At 48.5% G+C, this 19,619-nt stretch overlaps 9 protein-coding genes and 1 non-coding gene across 10 annotated transcripts; 3 read left to right on the top strand and 7 right to left on the bottom strand.

Moving 5' to 3' along the window:
* Positions 1 to 330: 330 nt before the first annotated feature.
* Positions 331 to 1,278, bottom strand: TRUGW13939_01210 (uncharacterized protein; the record flags this gene model as incomplete). The annotated part of the gene is made up of 6 exons (XM_035484412.1): positions 331 to 388; positions 443 to 666; positions 719 to 929; positions 989 to 1,015; positions 1,085 to 1,200; positions 1,264 to 1,278. 6 exons carry the CDS (start codon positions 1,276 to 1,278, stop codon positions 331 to 333), a joined length of 651 nt encoding a protein of 216 aa, XP_035340305.1.
* Positions 1,279 to 1,690: 412 nt separating this feature from the next.
* On the bottom strand, positions 1,691 to 1,773 carry TRUGW13939_01209. Its single transcript has one exon. It is a non-coding gene; the product is annotated as a tRNA-Tyr (tRNA).
* A 274-nt stretch (positions 1,774 to 2,047) lies between these two features.
* TRUGW13939_01208 (uncharacterized protein) lies at positions 2,048 to 3,269 on the bottom strand (the record flags this gene model as incomplete). The annotated part of the gene is made up of 2 exons (XM_035484411.1): positions 2,048 to 3,113; positions 3,256 to 3,269. 2 exons carry the CDS (start codon positions 3,267 to 3,269, stop codon positions 2,048 to 2,050), a joined length of 1,080 nt encoding a protein of 359 aa, XP_035340304.1.
* A 1,509-nt stretch (positions 3,270 to 4,778) lies between these two features.
* Positions 4,779 to 5,555, bottom strand: TRUGW13939_01207 (uncharacterized protein; the record flags this gene model as incomplete). Its single annotated transcript, XM_035484410.1, has 1 exon — positions 4,779 to 5,555. One exon carries the CDS (start codon positions 5,553 to 5,555, stop codon positions 4,779 to 4,781), a length of 777 nt encoding a protein of 258 aa, XP_035340303.1.
* A 228-nt stretch (positions 5,556 to 5,783) lies between these two features.
* On the bottom strand, positions 5,784 to 6,747 carry TRUGW13939_01206 (uncharacterized protein; the record flags this gene model as incomplete). Its single annotated transcript, XM_035484409.1, has 2 exons — positions 5,784 to 6,619; positions 6,672 to 6,747. 2 exons carry the CDS (start codon positions 6,745 to 6,747, stop codon positions 5,784 to 5,786), a joined length of 912 nt encoding a protein of 303 aa, XP_035340302.1.
* A 502-nt stretch (positions 6,748 to 7,249) lies between these two features.
* On the top strand, positions 7,250 to 8,448 carry TRUGW13939_01205 (uncharacterized protein; the record flags this gene model as incomplete). The annotated part of the gene is made up of 4 exons (XM_035484408.1): positions 7,250 to 7,364; positions 7,453 to 7,826; positions 7,879 to 8,298; positions 8,350 to 8,448. The coding sequence occupies 4 exons, from the start codon at positions 7,250 to 7,252 to the stop codon at positions 8,446 to 8,448; spliced, it is 1,008 nt and encodes a 335-aa protein (XP_035340301.1).
* Positions 8,449 to 9,435: 987 nt separating this feature from the next.
* On the top strand, positions 9,436 to 13,095 carry TRUGW13939_01204 (uncharacterized protein; the record flags this gene model as incomplete). The annotated part of the gene is made up of 9 exons (XM_035484407.1): positions 9,436 to 9,466; positions 9,548 to 10,008; positions 10,069 to 10,510; positions 10,564 to 10,698; positions 10,754 to 10,938; positions 10,985 to 11,322; positions 11,378 to 11,677; positions 11,729 to 12,085; positions 12,138 to 13,095. 9 exons carry the CDS (start codon positions 9,436 to 9,438, stop codon positions 13,093 to 13,095), a joined length of 3,207 nt encoding a protein of 1,068 aa, XP_035340300.1.
* Positions 13,096 to 13,277: 182 nt separating this feature from the next.
* Positions 13,278 to 14,825, bottom strand: TRUGW13939_01203 (uncharacterized protein; the record flags this gene model as incomplete). The annotated part of the gene is made up of 1 exon (XM_035484406.1): positions 13,278 to 14,825. The coding sequence occupies one exon, from the start codon at positions 14,823 to 14,825 to the stop codon at positions 13,278 to 13,280; it is 1,548 nt and encodes a 515-aa protein (XP_035340299.1).
* A 339-nt stretch (positions 14,826 to 15,164) lies between these two features.
* TRUGW13939_01202 (uncharacterized protein) lies at positions 15,165 to 17,303 on the bottom strand (the record flags this gene model as incomplete). The annotated part of the gene is made up of 1 exon (XM_035484405.1): positions 15,165 to 17,303. One exon carries the CDS (start codon positions 17,301 to 17,303, stop codon positions 15,165 to 15,167), a length of 2,139 nt encoding a protein of 712 aa, XP_035340298.1.
* Positions 17,304 to 17,600: 297 nt separating this feature from the next.
* TRUGW13939_01201 (uncharacterized protein) lies at positions 17,601 to 19,604 on the top strand (the record flags this gene model as incomplete). The annotated part of the gene is made up of 1 exon (XM_035484404.1): positions 17,601 to 19,604. One exon carries the CDS (start codon positions 17,601 to 17,603, stop codon positions 19,602 to 19,604), a length of 2,004 nt encoding a protein of 667 aa, XP_035340297.1.
* Between the last annotated feature and the right edge of the window lie 15 nt (positions 19,605 to 19,619).

Raw genomic sequence — 19,619 nt, 5'->3', positions numbered from 1 at the left:
TGTATTCTGTCTATGGATGTGCCAATCATTTCCTACTCTCCGTGATGCGAAGGCAAGGGTCGATGGAGGAACCACAAGGAAGCCGGCCTGCTGTACCAGTAGGCCTTAGGGCTAAGTAGAATTAGATTTGCATGGAAAGTTATTTCACATTCTCCTTCTTACAAATAAAGTGGCACAAACTACATTTACGCGAGGCAAAAAAGGGGAATTAAATATCATATCGTCATTCCAGGTTCAATGCACGACTATGTAGAAATAAACAGAACCTTCAAGGCAGCCAGCACCTCTAAACGCCGATAAAAACTGCTCTATACTACACCGCATTCGCAATTATTTGTTATGGATCAATAAGTTGTGGAATGAAGTCCAATGGTCAGAGTCCACGTAACTGGCCCCAATCGTCAGTAAGTCTTTTCATGGCACAGAGAGAACCGGAACTTACATATAGGTCATACTACTCCTCAAACTGGAGACAATGGTCTCTGGGTGCCAGCGGAAGACGTACATAACAGCCGCCCAGCTCAGACTTGCAAAGGCGGGCCAGGCACTGTCCTTAATCCGCGTTCGGGCTTCTGGTGTGATGAGCGAGGAGAGTGGGTGCATGTTTGGCTCAACAGAGAGCTTGGCCAGGGCTAAGACAACCCGAGCGAAGACATAAATAACAATCTAAAACACAGTCAGTAATCCAGATTTACCAAAATACAAAGGTCCAACGTACTTGCTGGCTGACACTGCCTGGATGCCGGCCAAAGACAATGTATCCACCCAGCAATCCAGCAAAGAAGGTATCGTATGGGCCCTCTTTCGGTCCAGTTGGGTTCAGATACTTCATAGCAATCATAGAGGATTTGTATATGATAGCGAAGGTTGAGAGATTATAGGCATGTTGGCGAGTCGCTTTCAAAACCAGCTTGACCTTCTCGCGGAATCTGGAACGACCGTGAGTGGGCAAGAAATAAAACGACGCGTAGAACAGTTCAAAACTCACGTTCCCGATCGGAAGAGGAATATCATGCTAGTTCACGAAATTGTATCAACATGGCTATCTCCAAAGAGTGTCGCGGTATGGGTTTTCGAAGCTTACACCAAAGCATGCGGAAAGCGGACTTTTGCGCCGTACACAGCGCCATTGCGGGCGGCTTTGACGAGTGTGAGAAGAGGTTTGAGGTCGGCGTTGAGCGCCAGAGCATCGAGTTTATCCTGTTAATTGAGAAAAGGCCGTTCAGCAAAGACCGCTTTCGCGCACTCCGCCAGACAACTTACCATGATGGAATCCATGGCTACCTCGGCAAGAAGAGTTCGATCTACTGCAGTAGACCAACTCAAGCAAAAACGACCACACCAATGGTATCATTAATATAGAAGGACGTTTTGTTTCTCTCTTTTCGCGAAAACAACTGCAGGGTCGGGGAATCAAGGACAGTGCGAGGACATGGTTGGCGCAAATTGCAACTCGGGACTTGCAGTTGATGTTCCTTCCGTTCGTCCCTCGGCATGTGAAGCCAAGGCGCTGAGTCCGCCCCGAGGCCCCCGACGTCATCAGTCACGTGATTATTTAATATTGCTGAAACTTCGGATTGTACGAGACTGTTAGAACAGTTGGATTGAAAAAAAGAAACCATGAGGAGACCAAAAAATAGACAATGGGTATGATGTAAATAAAAAATGTCAAATAAACAAAAACATTAAATCCCTCGAACCGGAGTCGAGCCGGTGACCTTCCGGTAATTGATCCATTACAGCCGGACGCTCTGCCAACTGAGCTATCGAGGGGTTGTTATGATCAGGGTGGCATAAATATGTACTGTATGTCCAGAATTCCCAGGGCTGTTACTATTAGGGCAAGTGGTCTTTGTGCACCACGATAGAAAATTTTAAAAAAGCCGCTGTATCAAGTTCCTTTCATGTAAATATTTTCCAATAATTAGCACCAATCAATTCATTCATTGACTGGTTCTCTTCACTAAATATTTTTGTACAAATCAACCTCGCCAACGCCATACATTATAGTACCAATCGGAAGAACAGTTCAAATGCAACAGTAGAATCATGCAAGTCTTAGCTTTTTATTGCGCCCCTTGTCAGCACCGGCGCCCTCGTCCACGTCCATCATGTCCTCGTCCGACGGAGCATCCTCGTCGATGAAATCGATCTCTTCGCTCACTTCGGATCCGTAATTCGATGGCTCATCGTCGTCACGGTCTGAGTCCGTGTCTACGCCTGCCCTCCTCTTGAGACCCTTCATTTTGCGCGTTTGCAGGTTGACGAGATCCTGCTTGCCGAGATGCACACGACCAATCTTGTCACCGATGGAGTCCATGGAGATATTCTTCTTCGTCCTGGGTTCTTCGTTGGGGCGCTTGCCCTGTTTCATGGCTTCTTTCATGACATTCGGGTCTGCCTCACGAACACGGCCGACCTTGAAGTCGAATTTGGGACCTATTTCTTCGAGCTCGACGCGGGGGAGCTTGTGTCCACTGCGCTTTGTGAGAGTCTTGTACCATCGCAGGTGTACAATGGGCGATAATCCTTGCTCAGCGGGTTCTTCGGCAGAAACCATCATGAGGAACTGTAACCCTTCAACGTCGATCTTGTCGGTTTCCTCTCCTTTGAAAATATCCAACATTACGCTTTTAATCATGGCGTATGTTCCAGACGTGTTGTCCTCCCATACACTCCCTGCGAACAGGACCATAGGTTTCATTCCAATGCCGATGTTAAATTTCAAAGCATTGGGTGTAGGAATCGAGTCCCCTTCGGCGCCAGGCAGTAATAAAAGTTCAAACATTTCCATAACTTTAGTATTGTAAATCCGGGCGAGCGTAATGCAATTCGGTCGCTTTTTGTTGCTGCTGCCGAACACGACAATACCGCATTCGTTCTTGTCGGCCAAAAATTCCATGCTTTCCGTGCTCTCAAAGGGACGAATATCGCCATTCTTTTTATGAAACAGGACAGAGTTGGGGTTTGTGAGGCCGTGGATTGTTTTCAGAACTGTGTTGAGTGCAACAGGGCATTTTGAGCCATGGAGGAGAAGTGTGCGTTTCGGAGGTTCGATGAGCTTGGGCTCTTTCTTTTTGAGAAGTCGCGCTGTGCGCGGATTCTTCGGTTTTCTGTTTTCAATTGTTTGTTAGCATGGTTTTAGAATTTCTCATAGTTGTCGACAGCCACAGAACTGGCATGCCATTCGACGTTTATGGCCAGCAAGGAATACTCTTCGGATGAGAGATTAATTGAAGAAAATGAAGTACTTACACTTCCCTAAGCATTTTGACTACTCAAGTGTCAAGTGCTGTCAATTTTCGTTTTAAGAAATTATTGTGCAGTCCGTACATGTAAAGGCGGGTAAAAAAATTTTGGAGAGAGAGTCTTGGCAAAGTTGGGCCCCTTATCGATAACCTTATCTCGAGCCCGATAAGCTCCACCGCTATCGCTATCGGAGTCCAAACTGTCAAATCGGCGTTAAAAGACCATGGTTTTTTTAAAGGCGAAAGGGAAAAGACATAAGAGTTCCAATACACGATTTGAAGGTATTATGTATTGGATTTGATGGTACATGTAAGGGTACGCACAATGGGTCTGGCAAAATGGATGCTCCAATACCTGTACATCTACTTGGCAACACGCATATATATATTGCTCCAATGTTGCATACGACTTAACATTTGAACATTAAATACTAAAAGATTATTAGCTGACATCAATATTGAATTGATTTAACGATAAAACGCTTCAAAATTTCATTCAATATTAATATGTATTGATATGGAGCTGCGGGATCCAGCATCTTTAAATGCAATGTATCATTATTCTGGCGAACTATCGTTAATTTTTATCTTGATTTCGATGGACTGTATGTACTGAACGGTCGCGACTGTGATTACTATTGTCGTTATTTATTTTTTTGATTAGATATATTTTTTCAGATCTTATTAATTCTGCCAAACTTAGGGCAATGGGGGTTATGCCCGAACTATGCTAAGCTTTATCTTGATACACTTCTTGTTTCGGACACTCAGGCCACCCTACATACTACCAGGTCAGCCGAGACCGCAAATTAACACACTGTAACGGTTCTGACGCAGTCTATCCATATTGAGAAGCTGATTTTAAAGTATCATGTGGTTTCTTTTACTGCTGATAGTGGCTCGTGAGCCCGATTTCAGTGTTACAGATTTATGCAGTACATATACCATGCATGGAGAAGATCAGGGACCAATTGCACAATCTAGTATTGCGGCAGATTTGTACCCCCTAGGTGGCCTTGATAATTTTCAAAACAAGTCTGAATCAAACTGCATAATTTAATTTAATTTTTTTAAAAAGGCTCTCACCCATATTAAAAGGCCTGCCACCCGCCCCTGCTGTAAATCACGTAACGCTCATCACGTATATCTTCAGAGTTGAAATACCTTGGAACTAGTATCTAAGAGAATATTATTATGCGCCATAGGATGATCTCTATAGGAATTCTTGTTTTGCTAGCTGGATTTCAGGTACGTTTCTGGCATCTAAACTGGCAAAATCTGACATTTTACTAGGAAATTGTCGACGGCCATCACCATCCACACGCATACGGATATAACCCATGGATGAGCGGGTTTGGAGAAAACGGAAATGGAGAAGAGAATGGACATGGGAACCACATTAATGGTGCTAGTACAACGTCACAGTATTTACACCAAAGCCCTCGATAGAAAACACTCTAAACTAATGGAGCAAAGGTTAACAGCTGCAATCATCCGACCCATCAATTCCGCTGAATTTTCAGGTGAAGGTTATTTTCTGCTATTTGTTTTTATCGTGACTGACGGATGGTTAGAAGAGCTGGCTTCGATCACTGCGGCGATCTTCGGCACGATCAGAGAAAGTACAACCGTCGCCGAGAATCCTGGGACAGGAAGTGCGATGACTGTCACATCTGAAAAAACAACACTAGCCGTTGCAAAACCATCACCGATATCGACATCAAGCACCTCGTCAAGTCTCTCATCCATAATAGCAACCACACCAGCCGTTGCAAAATCATCACCGATATCGACATCAAGCACCTCGTCAAGTCTCTCATCCGTAATAGCAACCACACCAGCCGTTGCAAAATCATCACCGATATCGACATCAAGCACCTCGTCAAGTCTCTCATCCGTAATAGCAACCACACCAGCCGTTGCAAAATCATCACCGATATCGACATCAAGCACCTCGTCAAGTCTCTCATCCGTAATAGCAACCACACCAGCCGTTGCAAAATCATCACCGATATCGACATCAAGCACCTCGTCAAGTCTCTCATCCGTAATAGCAACCACACCAGCCGTTGCAAAATCATCACCGATATCGACATCAAGCACCTCATCAAGTGTCTTATCCACAATGACAACCACAATCGTTGCAAAACCATCACTGATATCGCCATCAAGTACCTCATCAAGTGTCTTATCCACAATGACAACCACAACCGTTGCAAAATCATCACTGCTATCGACATTAAGCACCTCGTTAAGTCTCACATCAGTAATAACAACCACAACCCAGCCAATCGATACCAATACCATGACACTGTTTCCTACACTGACAATTGAACTTGGTACATGAAGATGGGGTCAATGTATGGGTTGGGAGATCGTGTAACGGTTGCCTTTTCATGTCGCTTCTTTTTTTTTGAAGGCACAAAAAATTGTTGCAAACTCTTGTGATAGCTATGCCAAGTGCTCGCTCGTTGTATATAATTAAAGTTGTCTCTCTTTGAGTAGATTGTCCATATGATAGTAGACTTTCGTTGTTCACGGTGGAGCATTCGCCTCCAGACGTGCTTTTTTAGCCCTGCGTTTCATTTCTCGTTTGGACAGCGGCTTTTCAGCTTCGGGGGCTGATTCTAAAGAAGCCTTTCTCTTAAGGCCGTCTCCAGTGCTCTCGACTGTCGGAAGACTTTTCGTTGTTTCTTTGGCAGGTATTTTCTGAAGTTTTTCAGATTTTGTCGGTTTCTGCTCCCCGCCGTCCACAACGTCCACAATGCCTCGCCAGCTGGTCCGCTTTAAGCTAGACAGCGCAACAACCTTTCTGGCTTCTTCACAAATAGCCTCTTTACCACGCTCCTGAGAAAGGCCCCAGACACAGGCAAGGTTGACAATATCCATGGGCGCACGTATAGCTAGAGCTCTCTTTGCCTCGCTAGAGATGATGATGCCTCGGCTCCGGGTTGCTCTAATAAGTGCCATGGCATTCCCGATGAGATTCCTGCGGGCTTCTAGACCGCTACCGGTAATGCCCGGACTATAACATATTTCAAATCTGACTCCACGGGCGACAGCAGATGCAACGGTTTTCAGCTTGAAGTGGAAAGGAAGCCGCACGGAAAGGTCTAGCGATATCAAGTCACAGTCCATACTGTTGCAGGCACTTAAGAGGGTCTTCTCGTTTGTTGGACGCACTGCCACTATGGAATAGAGAGGAGTGATGGTGGTCAAGCGAGGATTTTGCGCCGGGTCGGAAAGAACAATGTTGAGGCGTGTCAGCAGAGTGAGCGATTTCGGGGCATTCGAAGGAGGCTTTGGAGGCGCTAGATTGGTTGGTAGTTTTCCAGGCACTGTCTGCGAAAGAGCCACCGTTGTATATCCAACTAAGACTCTGTTAAGTTTTCCACCTTTCCATGTTGTAGAGCTAAGTCGTACCTTCGGCCAGAAACTCTAGAGTATGCAATATCTCTGGATCCTCAGCCGCATACGGGACGTTGAGGTCGTAGAACATCTTGCCAGACGCCGAAGCAACAGGCAGCTTGTCCGCTCTAGCTGGGATGTGATAAAGAGCAGAATATCGAAATCTCAAGAAAATCAACAGAAATATCAGGCTCGGAGCTGTCAAGGATGGCTAAAAAAATTCTGCTGTACAATTGGCTGCTGATTCACCGCCTTCGTCTGGGCCAATGAGGCGCCGGCATGCGGCCCTCCCGCGTGAAAACACGATTTTGGGACTTTTTGCGGCGGGAGCGGATCCGCGCTGTACGACGGACGACAGCAGGTCCAGGCTTCTTCCACTCCACGTTCAAGCGAATAACTTCCCCTTTCGGCCTCTGTTCCACAGCGTGCAGTAGCCCTTCTCAGTCGATCTCTTCGTAGTCTGTTGTTTCTCGCCTTCCTCCGCTTCTCTCTCCCTTACGCGCCTGCACGCACTTTGATTCTGTCTACCCCGCTCTACGCAATTTGACCAGCCACCGCGAGTGTGGGCAGGTCTCGCTCACCATCGTTCGATCATGGCGCGGGTCTATGCTGATGTGAACTCGCATATGCCCAGGTCCTACTGGGACTATGATAGCGTCAACATTTCCTGGGGCGCCTTGGAAAACTACGAGGTCGTCCGCAAGATTGGTGAGTGCACGCGCAAGTGCGGATGGGTTTTCCGTCATCGCAACCCTGGAGATGGGATTACAGCTAGCTGACGTGTTTGATTTTAAAGGCCGAGGAAAGTACTCTGAAGTGTTTGAGGGAATCAACATCGTGAACTATCAAAAATGCGTCATCAAGGTGCTGAAACCGGTCAAGAAGAAGAAGATTAAGCGTGAAATCAAGATCCTGCAAAACCTGTCAGGCGGGCCCAACGTTGTCGCTTTGTTAGATGTCGTCCGAGACAGCCAAAGCAAAACCCCGAGCCTGGTGTTTGAATATGTCAACAACACCGACTTCCGAACCCTCTACCCCCGGTTCGTCGACTATGACGTCCGCTACTATATCTACGAGCTTCTCAAGGCTCTTGATTTCTGCCACAGCAAGGGAATCATGCACCGGGATGTGAAACCCCACAACGTGATGATTGATCATGAAAAGCGCAAGGTCGGTTTTGAGGTCCTTTGTCGTTTTACATCAGGATGCTAATGTCATACAGCTGCGACTGATTGACTGGGGTCTAGCGGAGTTTTACCACAAAGGCACGGAGTATAACGTCCGTGTCGCCTCGCGGTACTTCAAGGGACCTGAGCTTCTCGTGGACTTCCAAGAGTACGATTATTCCCTGGATATGTGGTCGCTCGGCGCCATGTTCGCCTCCATGATATTCCGCAAAGAGCCTTTCTTTCACGGGCAAAGCAACTCGGACCAGCTGGTTAAGATCGCCAAAGTTCTTGGAACCGAGGAGCTATTTGAGTATCTTGACAAATACGAAATTGAGTTGGACTCCCAATACGATGACGTTTTGTCTCGCTACCCCAAGAAGCCGTGGCACTCGTTTGTCAACGCTGAGAACCAGCGATTCGTGAGCAATGAGGCCATTGACTTTCTGGACAAGCTGCTCAAATACGATCACGCGGTACGATTCACTGAATTGTCTCTTCTTCCTACTTGACTAACGGTGAAACAGGAACGTCTCACAGCACAGGAGGCTATGGCCCACACTTACTTTGACCCGGTTCGCGCAGCACAGGCGGGCCAAAACAGCACCGCCACGCAACACTCTTAAATCTGCAGACCAAATCAATTCCCTCAACTAACCAAACATGGTATCTTGTGTTACTCAAGGATGCTGCCATGGACGCATCAACTTACCCCATCGACGAATCACGTACTATGAAGAACACAGGAGAGTGTCACGGATACCCCCTTTTCACCTGTCCCGTAAAGCTCGGGTACATGTCTACTGCCCGACAAATCCGCATACGCCAGAGGCAGTAGTCACCGCAGCAGCTTCGGGTTTTATTTATTCTCATGTTCGCGTTCGGCCACTCTCCCAAACATGATGCTTCAGCTGCTCGGAACCACATATGTTTCTATTGTGGCCTGGATTGTCAGATGAGGATTACACCAATCATCCGATACTTTGTCTGTTCATTGATAGCGAGGAATGTTGACGTGTTTGTGAGCTTCGGGGCCCCTTCTGGTTTCGCCTCAACTTGACTTTGGTCCATGGTGTGTGTGGGGAGAAGACATGGAGTATTTTTTTGCGCTTCTTCTTTTTTCCTTTGCATTTCTAGGCGAAGAAATGAGATATGTTTGTGGATTTGATCCCATTTTCCTGCGCTTTCATCTATTGTTTTTCGTTATCGATAGCACCGCCTAATAGCACGTGACTTGCCATAGCATGTTTTGCAGTCAGCTTTTCTCTCGCAAGAGCTAGCTCTCAGACGAGCACCTCGTACAAAACAACAAACATAAACGCAACCAACACCGTCCAGCCTGCGCCGTAAGTGACCGAGATAGCCAGATGCACCCCTGCGAGCGCGGTTTAGAGCGTCTGCAGTCTCCACCATCCCGCCAACCAGCCATTGGCCCCGCAGTTCACTAACCAGTCAGTAGACAAAAAATTACCCCCCTCCGGCCAGGGCTTCCTCTGCTTTTTTACCTCCGTCGCAATTCGCGTTTGTCGCAGCCGACGGTCAAGATACTTATTCGCAGGCTTGTGGCGCATCGGGCGCCCTGGAGAACTGTTTCTCCCACATTTCGTGCATTCATGGCTACCACGTCTGGATCTGCGAACCCTCGTGAGTCCCACCCAATAACCCTCTGCGGTCACCCCTCCTACCGCCAGCAAGATGAGTATAGACTAATACGAAAGCTTCTAGTGGGTGAGCAGACTGCCCCTGTTACGCAAACGCCTCCTCCCGTTTCCGATTCTACCAAATCGGCCGTTCAAGACGCTGCCAAAAATGGTCAATCCGAGCCCGGCAAGGATACCTCGGCCGCTCCGCCCGTGGAGGGAAAAGTAAAGACCGAGAAGGAGTTGGAGAGAGAAAGGAAAAAAGCAGAAAAGGCCAAAAAGTTTGCGGAGAAGCAGGCCAAAGCAGCTACCGCTAAGCCCGCGCAACCCAAGGCCGAGAAGAAGGAAAAGGTTGTCGACAAGACCACAGACGCATACGATCCAAAGACAATTGAGCAGGGTCGCTATGACTGGTGGGAGAAGAAGGGCTATTTCAAGCCCCATTTCGATGAGAATGGGAACATCAAGGCAGACGGTGTTTTCACAATGACTTGCCCTCCTCCCAATGTGACCGGTGCTCTGCACATGGGCCACGCTCTCATGGTCGTAAGTTTTAGAATTTCCCAGGGTTGTCGATTCGGCTACTAAGAGTGATATTCTTTACAGGCTCTTCAAGACACTATGACCCGGTACTACAGAATGAAGGGCAAGACGACTCTGTGGCTGCCCGGAACAGATCACGCCGGTATCTCGACTCAGAGCGTCGTCGAAAAGATGTTGTATAAGGAGAAAAAGCAGACTCGGCACGACCTCGGTCGCGAAGCATTCGTTGATCTCACAAAGGAGTGGAAGGACAGGTACCAAGGGTCTATTCTGACATCGTTGAAGGCCATGGCCGCTTCCCTGGATTGGTCTCGTGAGGCGTACACAATGAACGACAACTTCTCAGCCGCAGTGACCGAGACTTTCTGTCGTCTGCACGACGAAGGTACCATCTACCGTGCCAACCGACTGGTGAACTGGTGTTGCACTTTGAATACGTCTCTGTCGAATCTGGAAGTCACAAACACCGAAATCCAAGTCCGAACCCTGCTTGACGTTCCCGGCTGTAAGTTAACTGTCTTGTTGAAAATAGACTATAGAAACTGACCGTTTCATTAGACGAGAAGAAGGTCGAGTTCGGTGTCATCACACACTTTTACTACGAAGTCGAGGGTACTGGCGAGCGTATCGAAATCGCAACAACCCGACCCGAGACCATGCTTGGTGATACGGGTATTGCCGTACACCCTGATGGTAAGAAAGAAGTCTCTACAGTCTTCAGTTGGTGGCTACTAATCAATCACAATAGATAAAAGATATCAGCACTTGGTCGGCAAAAAGGCAAAGCATCCGTTCGTCGACCGTCTTATGCCGATTGTTGCCGATACCTCTGTTGCCATGGATTTTGGAACTGGTGCTGTCAAGCTGACTCCTGCCCACGACTTTAACGATTATGCTCGCGGGAAGGCACACGGTCTTGAATTCGTCTCGATCGTAAGTTGCGCATGGAGGCTTTCTACTACAATGCTAACGTAAACAGTTGAACGACAACGGAACTCTCAAGGACAATTGCGGTGCCTTTTCTGGTCTCAAACGGTTTGACGCTAGATATGCTGTCATTGAAAAGCTCAAGGAGCAAGGGCTATACGTCAAGTGGGAAAACAACCCTATGGTCATTCCTCGCTGTGAGAAGAGTAAAGACATTATTGAGCCGGTGCTCAAGCCGCAGTGGTGGATGAAGATGGACGATCTCGCCCAAGCCGCCATCAAGGCTGTCGAAGACAAGGAAATTGTAATCAGCCCAGCCTCTGCGGAGAAGAACTTTTTCCATTGGATGAGGAATATCCAGGACTGGTGTCTTTCCCGTCAATTGTGGTGGTATGTATATGATCATGCACCTTTTGAAGGTATTCGTTACTGATATAATCAATAGGGGACATCAAGCGCCTGCCTGGGTTGTAGAGATCGAAGGACAAGTCGCAGACGAGGCAGACAACAATTCGTGGGTCACAGGACGCTCCGAGGAAGAAGCCCGTGCAAAGGCGGCCGCCAAATTCCCAGGCCAGAAATTCACTCTCCGAAGAGACGAAGATGTTTTGGATACCTGGTTTTCTTCTGGCTTGTGGCCCTTTGCTACCCTGGGCTGGCCCAACGCCGAGCACCCTGACTTTACCAAACTTTTCCCTACGAGCGTTTTGGAGACTGGTTGGGATATTCTCTTTTTCTGGGTCGCGTAAGAAATTCTTTCAACCCTCTTCTACCTTGCGCTAACACATGATATCAGGAGAATGATCATGCTCAGTCTGAAGCTGACTGGCAAGGTCCCATTCAAGGAGGTCTACTGCCACTCTCTCATCCGAGATAGCGAGGGTCGCAAGATGAGCAAGTCGCTAGGCAATGTCGTCGATCCCCTTGACGTCCAACGGGGTATTACTCTTGATGAATTGTATGAAAAACTGAAGGCCGGTAACCTGGCCGAGAAGGAAATCGGAATCGCGAGCAAGTACCAAAAGAAGGCCTTCCCCAAGGGTATCCCCGAATGTGGTGCCGATGCGTTGCGCATGGCTCTTGTATCTTACACTACAGGTGGTGGAGATATCGCGTTTGATATCAACGTTATCTTTGGATACCGCCGTTTCTGGTAAGCCCGGTCTCTGAGATGAAGGAGAGAAATTTACTGATAAATTTCTTAGCAATAAAATCTACCAAGCCACGAAATTCGTTCTTGGAAAGCTCGGTCCGGATTTCAAGCCGTCGGCATCACCGAGCAAGACCGGCCATGAGTCTCTCTCGGAGCGTTGGATTTTGCACAAGTTCAACTCTGCAGCCAAGGATATCAACAAAGCCATTGAAACACGTGATTTCTCCGTCTCCGCTTCGACTGCGTACCAATACATCTACTCTCAGCTTTGTGATGTCTTTATCGAGAACTCCAAGTCGCTGTTGCAGGATGATGCCCCCGCAGAGGTGCAAGAGTCTGCCAAACAGACCCTGTACACTGCGCTGGAGGGAGGACTCCTTCTCATCCACCCGATTATGCCTTATATCACCGAGGATCTCTGGCAACGCCTGCCTCGTCGCCAAGGTGACAAGACCGAGTCGATCATGATCGCCCGCTTCCCCGAACCCCGGACAGCCTTTGATGACGAGTCGGCCGAGAAAGCCTACGAATTGGTACTCGACACTTCCAAGGCCATCCGCTCCATACTCGCCCAGTACGACGTCAAGGAAAAATCCGACTTGATCCTCGCCGCCTACAACGACAAATCCTACAAGACCATCACCGACGAGGTCGTCGCCATCAAGTCTCTGGGCGGCAAATGGGCCGGCGAGATCTCCCTCCTCGGCCCCGAGGACAAGACTCGTCCGGCTGGATGCGTCGCAACCCCTGTCGGCGCCGACGTTGCCGTCTACCTCAAGGTGTCGAAGCAGGTCGCCCTCGAACAGGAAGAAAAAGCCAAGGCCAATCTGCAAAAGGCGCAGGATTTGGTGTCGCGCGTGCAAAAGAACATGAGCGCGCCTGGATGGCAAGAAAAGGTTAAGCCCGAGGTCCGTGAGCAAGAAGAAAAGAGGCTGCGCGATGCTGAGGGAGAGGCTCAATTGATCGAGGAGCAGATTCGTGAGTTGGAAAAATTGCGCTTGAATGCTTAGATTTAATTCGAAGCCTAAAATATCCATTTTTTTTTTTTGAGAAATCTGGATGTATAACTGCGCTACATGCAATGATGTCAGCTAAGAATCTCAATTGATTTACAATATCATTGTTTACTCTACATGCGTATATATAACCTCTAACCAAAATTAAATACAGCGAAAAAGAATAAACCCATAGTTCACCTCAATTCCGAAGTCGTAGGCCCACCTGGAGATCTACCCGGAGGAGGTCGACCAAATCCACCCCAGTACTTCTCACCATCATTATTCTGCGTATCTCTGCACTGCGGACTCAACCGGTCTTGCACAGTACCGAAGGGCCAAATGGGGATATAGCATTCTTCATTGAAGCCGCATTTCCGCGAGCACCCCTTCCAGGTTGTCCATGAAAGATAGTCAATCAATTTCCGGAGTCGGGACACGGCGGTGTCGAGATCAGTGTCGTCTAGGATAGAGTGTACTGTGGAGCAAATGCTGAACGAAACGTCGTATATAGCCTTTGCAGCGAGGTTTTCCCCGGTGGATGAGCATTCTCCCTGAGGGATGAACTGCGTGGCGCACCGTTCAGCTTCGAGTGTGGCGTTGCGGTGCCGCACGTCAATGAACGGGATATATGGTTTCACGGCGTACGTTTGGAGGGCTTCCAACGAGTCGAGTTCGCCAGAGGCAAGATATTGCAACAAATCCGAGTATCGCGTCACGATCATGTCGGCGATGGATTGCCAGTTGAAGGATGAGTCATTTGCCTCGTGATCGAGAACCAGCTTCGCGAGATCATTTCGGATGCCCGCAAGTTGCTCAGACGATATATTGGCGAGTCTTGGGTGTGCGGATTGGTCGTCGTCAAATACGTTTAGATTATCATATGCATATGCAGTCACAAAGTTATCATAGTTCACTCGCACACGCCCACCACCAATCCCATCAAAACGTGCCGCGATTGATTTGTATTGGAAGATATCCTTGCCATCGTCAAAGGTGCGAGGCAACAGCGCAGCCATGCGCACCAGATGCACGTCGCGAGAAAAGTCGCACAGAATGATCTCAAAGCCAGCTTCGGCTCGCAGGAAACCATCGATACGGCCGCTCCATTCGTTTTTGGCCATCTCGCATGCAAGCTGTGCTCGTTCGGCCTCGCCAGGAGGGCCGTTGGGGCCATGTCCATCGGGGGATTGGGGTGTGTTTTCTAGTAGTGTGGCTATTTTGTCACCGAAGAGAATCCTATCCTGAGAATCTAGTGTACCCATGTCGGTCTTTGCAGCAGACAGACCATCGATATACAAGAGGCGAAGATCCTTGGCTGCCGAGTAGGTGTGTAGATATCCGTAACGCTCGTCTCCATCGTCCGCTGACTCTTCTAGGACATCTTGTTCCGGGCTACCGAAGGGATGCTCATTATGGGGAGGGCGTCCTGGCCGCTGGCCACGAGGATGAGCAAAGAACAAGGCATGCTGGGGCTCAAAAGCCAGCCATTCTGTACCGTTGACTTGGGTGCTGTCGGTGGTGCCATGGTAGAATTGAGTGCCGGCTGGTACGCTTGCGAGAAAAAAGGACATGCCGTTATGATTCCAGGACGAGCCCCATTGTCTCATGGACGAGTGAATGGTGTTGAATATGTGATTTGCATTGTGTATGTTGGACGGAACCTCGATGGGATCACTGCTATGGAGCGAGGCTGCACAGCCGACCCACGCCAGGCTGGCCAAAGCCCTTGCAACAGAGGACATTCTTTTTTTCTCCTTCAAGTTATGCTCGCGTGTGAAGATTAATTGTGAGGATTCATCGCGAGATCGAGAATTGGTCTAGGAGATGAACAAAGATAAGATAAGATGGACAAGTCCGCGTATGCAGCCTACGTAAGCGGTGGGGTCTAAACACCAAATTTCCTGCTAGGGCACAGTGCTCTAGACATTGTGAAATATAGCTACTAACGAGTTTCACCGTGGAAAGCTTGTTGTCGGGTAATTGGCCGGAAGAAAATCGGATGGAAATTATTGTTGATGCCCGATTTATTAAAGTCTGAACACGCATGTGATACCTCCATGGATATTCTATGTTATAGCTCATTATAGTACAAAATGTTCCAAACGAGTTTGAATCCTCTGAGCAATAGTGATAATGAACCCTTCCCTAAAAGCAGGCCCAATCACGGATATACCAAAGGGTAGGCCCTCAACACGACCAGCAGGGATAGCAATCGCAGCCAAGTCGAGAACATTGACCGCGCTTGCAAAAATACCCAGCTTGAGATTGGGCCCAATCGGGTCTTGCTCTACTCCTGCAATTGTTGGGTGGTTTGGCGCAGTGGGTACGATGAGAATATCGCACTTGTCGAACTCGGCTTCCATGAGTTTGGACAGTCGCTGGGCTTCATAAATATCGCAGAATGCGTCGGATGCAGATATGGAGTTGGCCGAGTTCAGGACTTTTTGTGTCACTGGGTGCAATGTTATTTTTTGTTTGCTTTTTAGGGCATCTTGTAAAAACGCGGCCCTCTCGGCAACAAAGGCACCTTTGTATACTAGGTCAGAGGCGGAGAGATATGATGACCAGTCGAAGACAACTTCTTCGGAATAAGCAAGATTGCGAACCAATGAAACAATTTTTGCAAATTGATCTTGATAAGGGGGAGATATTGTAGTCTTTAATAGATCTTCAGGAGGAAAAGAAACGGTATAGGGAGACTCTTCGTGTAGTAGGGACCTGCTACTTAGAGATGCCAAAGATGGGGAGCTTCGTGAATACGGATCTTTGGAGTCTCGTCCTTTGGATGCAAGCCATACACTTCTTGCATCGGAAATTGTACCAGCGAAGAATGAAACGCAATCGAGGGTCCTACAAGCGGGTATCACGCCTGCTGTAGACACCGTACCTTTGGTCGGTTTCAGCCCGACAATGCCATTAAATGCTGCTGGAATACGACCGGAGCCCGCTGTATCTGTCCCTAGGGCAAATGATACCTGGCCCAGAGCGACGGCTACGGCAGATCCCGAGCTTGAGCCACCGGACACACGAGTGGAGTCAAAAACACAATGACAGGCGCCATATGGCGATCTAGTGCCAACAAGTCCTGTGGCAAACTGGTCCAAATTTGTCTTACCGACCACGATTGCCCCCGCGTCTTCTAGTTGTTTGACAACATGAGCGGATACTTTGGGGATATATTCAAAAGATGGACATGCTGCCGTCGTAGGAAGTCCGGAAACATCAATGTTATCCTTGACGGCAAAGGGTACGCCAAACAAAGGCAAGTTTCTATCCGCCGATTGTTCGAGCCATGTTGCTCTGTTTAGAAGATACTCGGCCGAAGACAGGCTGATCCAAACCGACGGATGTTGCACTTTATCCGCATTAATCTTGTCCAGAACATGGTTGATAACCGTACTTGGTGATAACCCAGTAGAATACGCATTTTTTAGGGCTTCTATACCCATGGAACCGTCCCAGTCAGGCGCAGCTTTGCGAGGAGCGGGAAGCGTAGACAAGGCGGCGAGAAGCGGTTGGGATTCGCTAACGAATCCAAATAGTCCTTCAGAAAAATGGATCATGTCAAGTGAGGCCGACTTAAAACTCGACACAAATCCGTCCGTACAGTCACTGAGAATACACGCTTCAAATCCACGATCATTGGCCTCCCGAACGGTAGTTGTAACACAGCACTCGACTGTGACACCGACTACAATCAAATGTGTGATCCCTCGGTCAACCAGATGCTCGTGCAATATAGTGGAAAAGAAACTACCCTTTCCGGGCTTGTCCACCACGCACTCTCCAGAAAGTGGTTGTAGCTCGTCAATAATGTCATGACCGTATTCTCCCCGGGTAAGAAGCCTCCCCATGGGGCCAACGTCGCCAATGACCATAGAATGGCGAGTGTTGGGAGCACGAGCCTGTCTCAGCAACTTGGGCGCTGGTAGATCACGAAGATCCGGCCTGTGACCTTCACGCGTGTGAATGACATGCATCCCACGTTCGCGGAACATGCGTAGCACAGCTAAAGTGGGCTGGATGGTGGCTTGCACCTTTTCGATACCGGCATCACCTGCCTGAATGTAGCCAAAACCATCCTTCAATAAGAAATCGCGTTGCATGTCGATTATGACGAGTGCCGTCGTCGACGGATTGAAGCGAAACGCATACGGGTGAGCTTCGAAGGACACGCCTTCCCCGCAGGACATTCTCTTGATCGGGTGAGCAGCGACCATGGTGTAGCCGAAGTCGAAAAAGAAGAGCTAGGTTCCAATTGGCATGGAAGAGACACCTTGTCAGAAAACATGATGGAAAGACAGAGCGACCTTTTAGCCAGGACGGCGTGATCAAGCGAGGTTGAGCTCCTTCCCTCCTGAGCCCGCGGGCAATCCCTTATCTTATCGCCCATGTGGAGCTTATCTACTATCTTAAGCTTATCTTGTCCCGTTATCGCCTGCCTCAAGCCCCGGCTGTCTATCTTGACGACCTCCGTGTAGCTGGTGCCAACGTCCAACTGCCAGATTCATATCATCATGAGAGCATGTGATATCTGCCGCAAGAAAAAACAGAGATGCGTCACCCTACATGGGTCCTCTAGCTGTCTGACCTGCCAAGCTGCCGGCTTGTCATCCTGCACCTTCTTGCAGCCTCCCCCGCCTAAACGACGAGCTACTGCAGCGAATACTAAAGAATTCGCCCCCAGAAATGCACGCGGGAGAGGGCCCTCTGAGGAGCTGCTGTCGAACTCGCCTTCTCAATTGATACTAGACCCAGATCTGGACTACCCCAGAGAATCCATCTTGACCAAGACGTTGGGTCTCGAAAAAAGCCGCTTCTCAGAGCTCCTTGGACCCGGCGGTGAACATGACTGTCAGTTGCTGCAGTCTTTCCATGGTAGTGACCCAGTGTCGTCGCGAGATGGCGACAATACGGCAATATCCGGCGGCTTAGTAGGCGCCACGACGACGCGAAAGGTGCATGACAATGTCTTCTTCCAGATGACTCCCGATGTTGAGGTCTCCCAAAACCTGCGCAAAGAAGACAGCTGGGACGAAGTCTACGTTGAAGATGTGGAGTCCCTTGTAAATCCACATGGCCCCATGTTGATCAGTCTATATTTTCGCATTGTGCACCCGTCGTTTCCCATTCTGCACAAAAACGTCTTTCTAGAAAAATATAATCGAACATATAGGGAGATCAGCGCACATCTCCTAGCTGCTGTTTATGCGCTGGCTGTTTGTTGGTGGTCATACGATCCGGATCTTTTGCTGCACGAAAAGATCAATGAAGCCGCCTTGGTACGCATTGCACACCACGCTGTGCAGGATGCCATGCATAGGCCTCGCCTTAATACTATACAGGCAGGTTTGTTACTATTGCAACGCCATCGTAGCCCACTATTTACCGATAATTCGTGGATGTGGTCTTTTACTTCGTCGCTACTGGGGCTCGGCCAGCATCTCGGACTCCATTTAGATTGCTCAGCCTGGGATATCCCAGAGTGGGAGAAAGGTCTCCGGAAGCGACTCGCTTGGGCGCTATTCATTCAAGATTCATTCTCAGCATTGGTTCTAGGCCGGCCTTGTACCATTTCGGAAGCATCTGATTGGATTGTGCAGCCACTGCAAACAACCGACTTCTCTGAAGGTGCTGATGATGAGGAATATAGCGAACATATTGGAAGTGTCAGCATTGAAAATGGAAGGACTTTATTCATTGAGCTTGTGAATTTGAGTCGTATTACAGCTTGCATGCTCCGCAAGCTCTATTCTGTGAGGTCATTAGCGGAAGTAGTTCAGCCGCAGGAAGTGCTTGCCATTACTAAGTCACTGGGGACAGATCTTGCCCAAATGCTCAGAGGCCTCCCTGAAGAGTTGGGCTTGGAAAATATACAATCTGGGAAGCTATGTGTCAACGGGTTCTTCCATCTCGCACTGCATGCTACTACTGCAGCACTACATCGACGGTTGCTGTGGTCTATGCAACAGTCAAGTGCTGAACTAGACCCCCAATTTGTTCAATTCATTCGTAGGATGCTTCGAACACGAGCACGTAGCCTAGTTCAATTTCTTTCTCATCTACGCCCAGAACACATGGAAGCTTTCTGGTTTTTTGCTGCTGGTGGATGTGCGACCATCCTCGGTGGGTTTCTCGGCCTTCTTCGGACAACCAGTGTCACGATAGAGGAATCAGAGGAGCTTCAAAGCTTGATGAAAGAATTCGAGTGGCAACTTCGAATGAAAGCAAAAATGAGTGACTGGGTATCTTATACACTTACCAGGCTTCGAGCACTGGGATGGGATGGTTGGAAAAATTCCAAGATCTCCGTTCCGGAATATGATCGCAGAAAGTCCGACAGTGTTAATGACCAAACGAATAATTCTCTTCCCATTGAGACAGATGAAACCATAAACTTCTCACCGTTTAACCAGCAAATTTTCACTACTGCTGTTGATCTTGACAGTATGATGTGGACATTTCCAGATTTGAGTACCCCAGGTGCTGAATTTCCTGCAATTGATAGACTAACTGAGTAAGATCGATTTTATGAT

Source organism: Talaromyces rugulosus, chromosome I (genome assembly GCF_013368755.1).
Source record: "Talaromyces rugulosus chromosome I, complete sequence".
NCBI classification, from domain to species: domain Eukaryota; kingdom Fungi; phylum Ascomycota; class Eurotiomycetes; order Eurotiales; family Trichocomaceae; genus Talaromyces; species Talaromyces rugulosus.
This window is presented reverse-complemented; position numbering and strand designations above follow the sequence as displayed.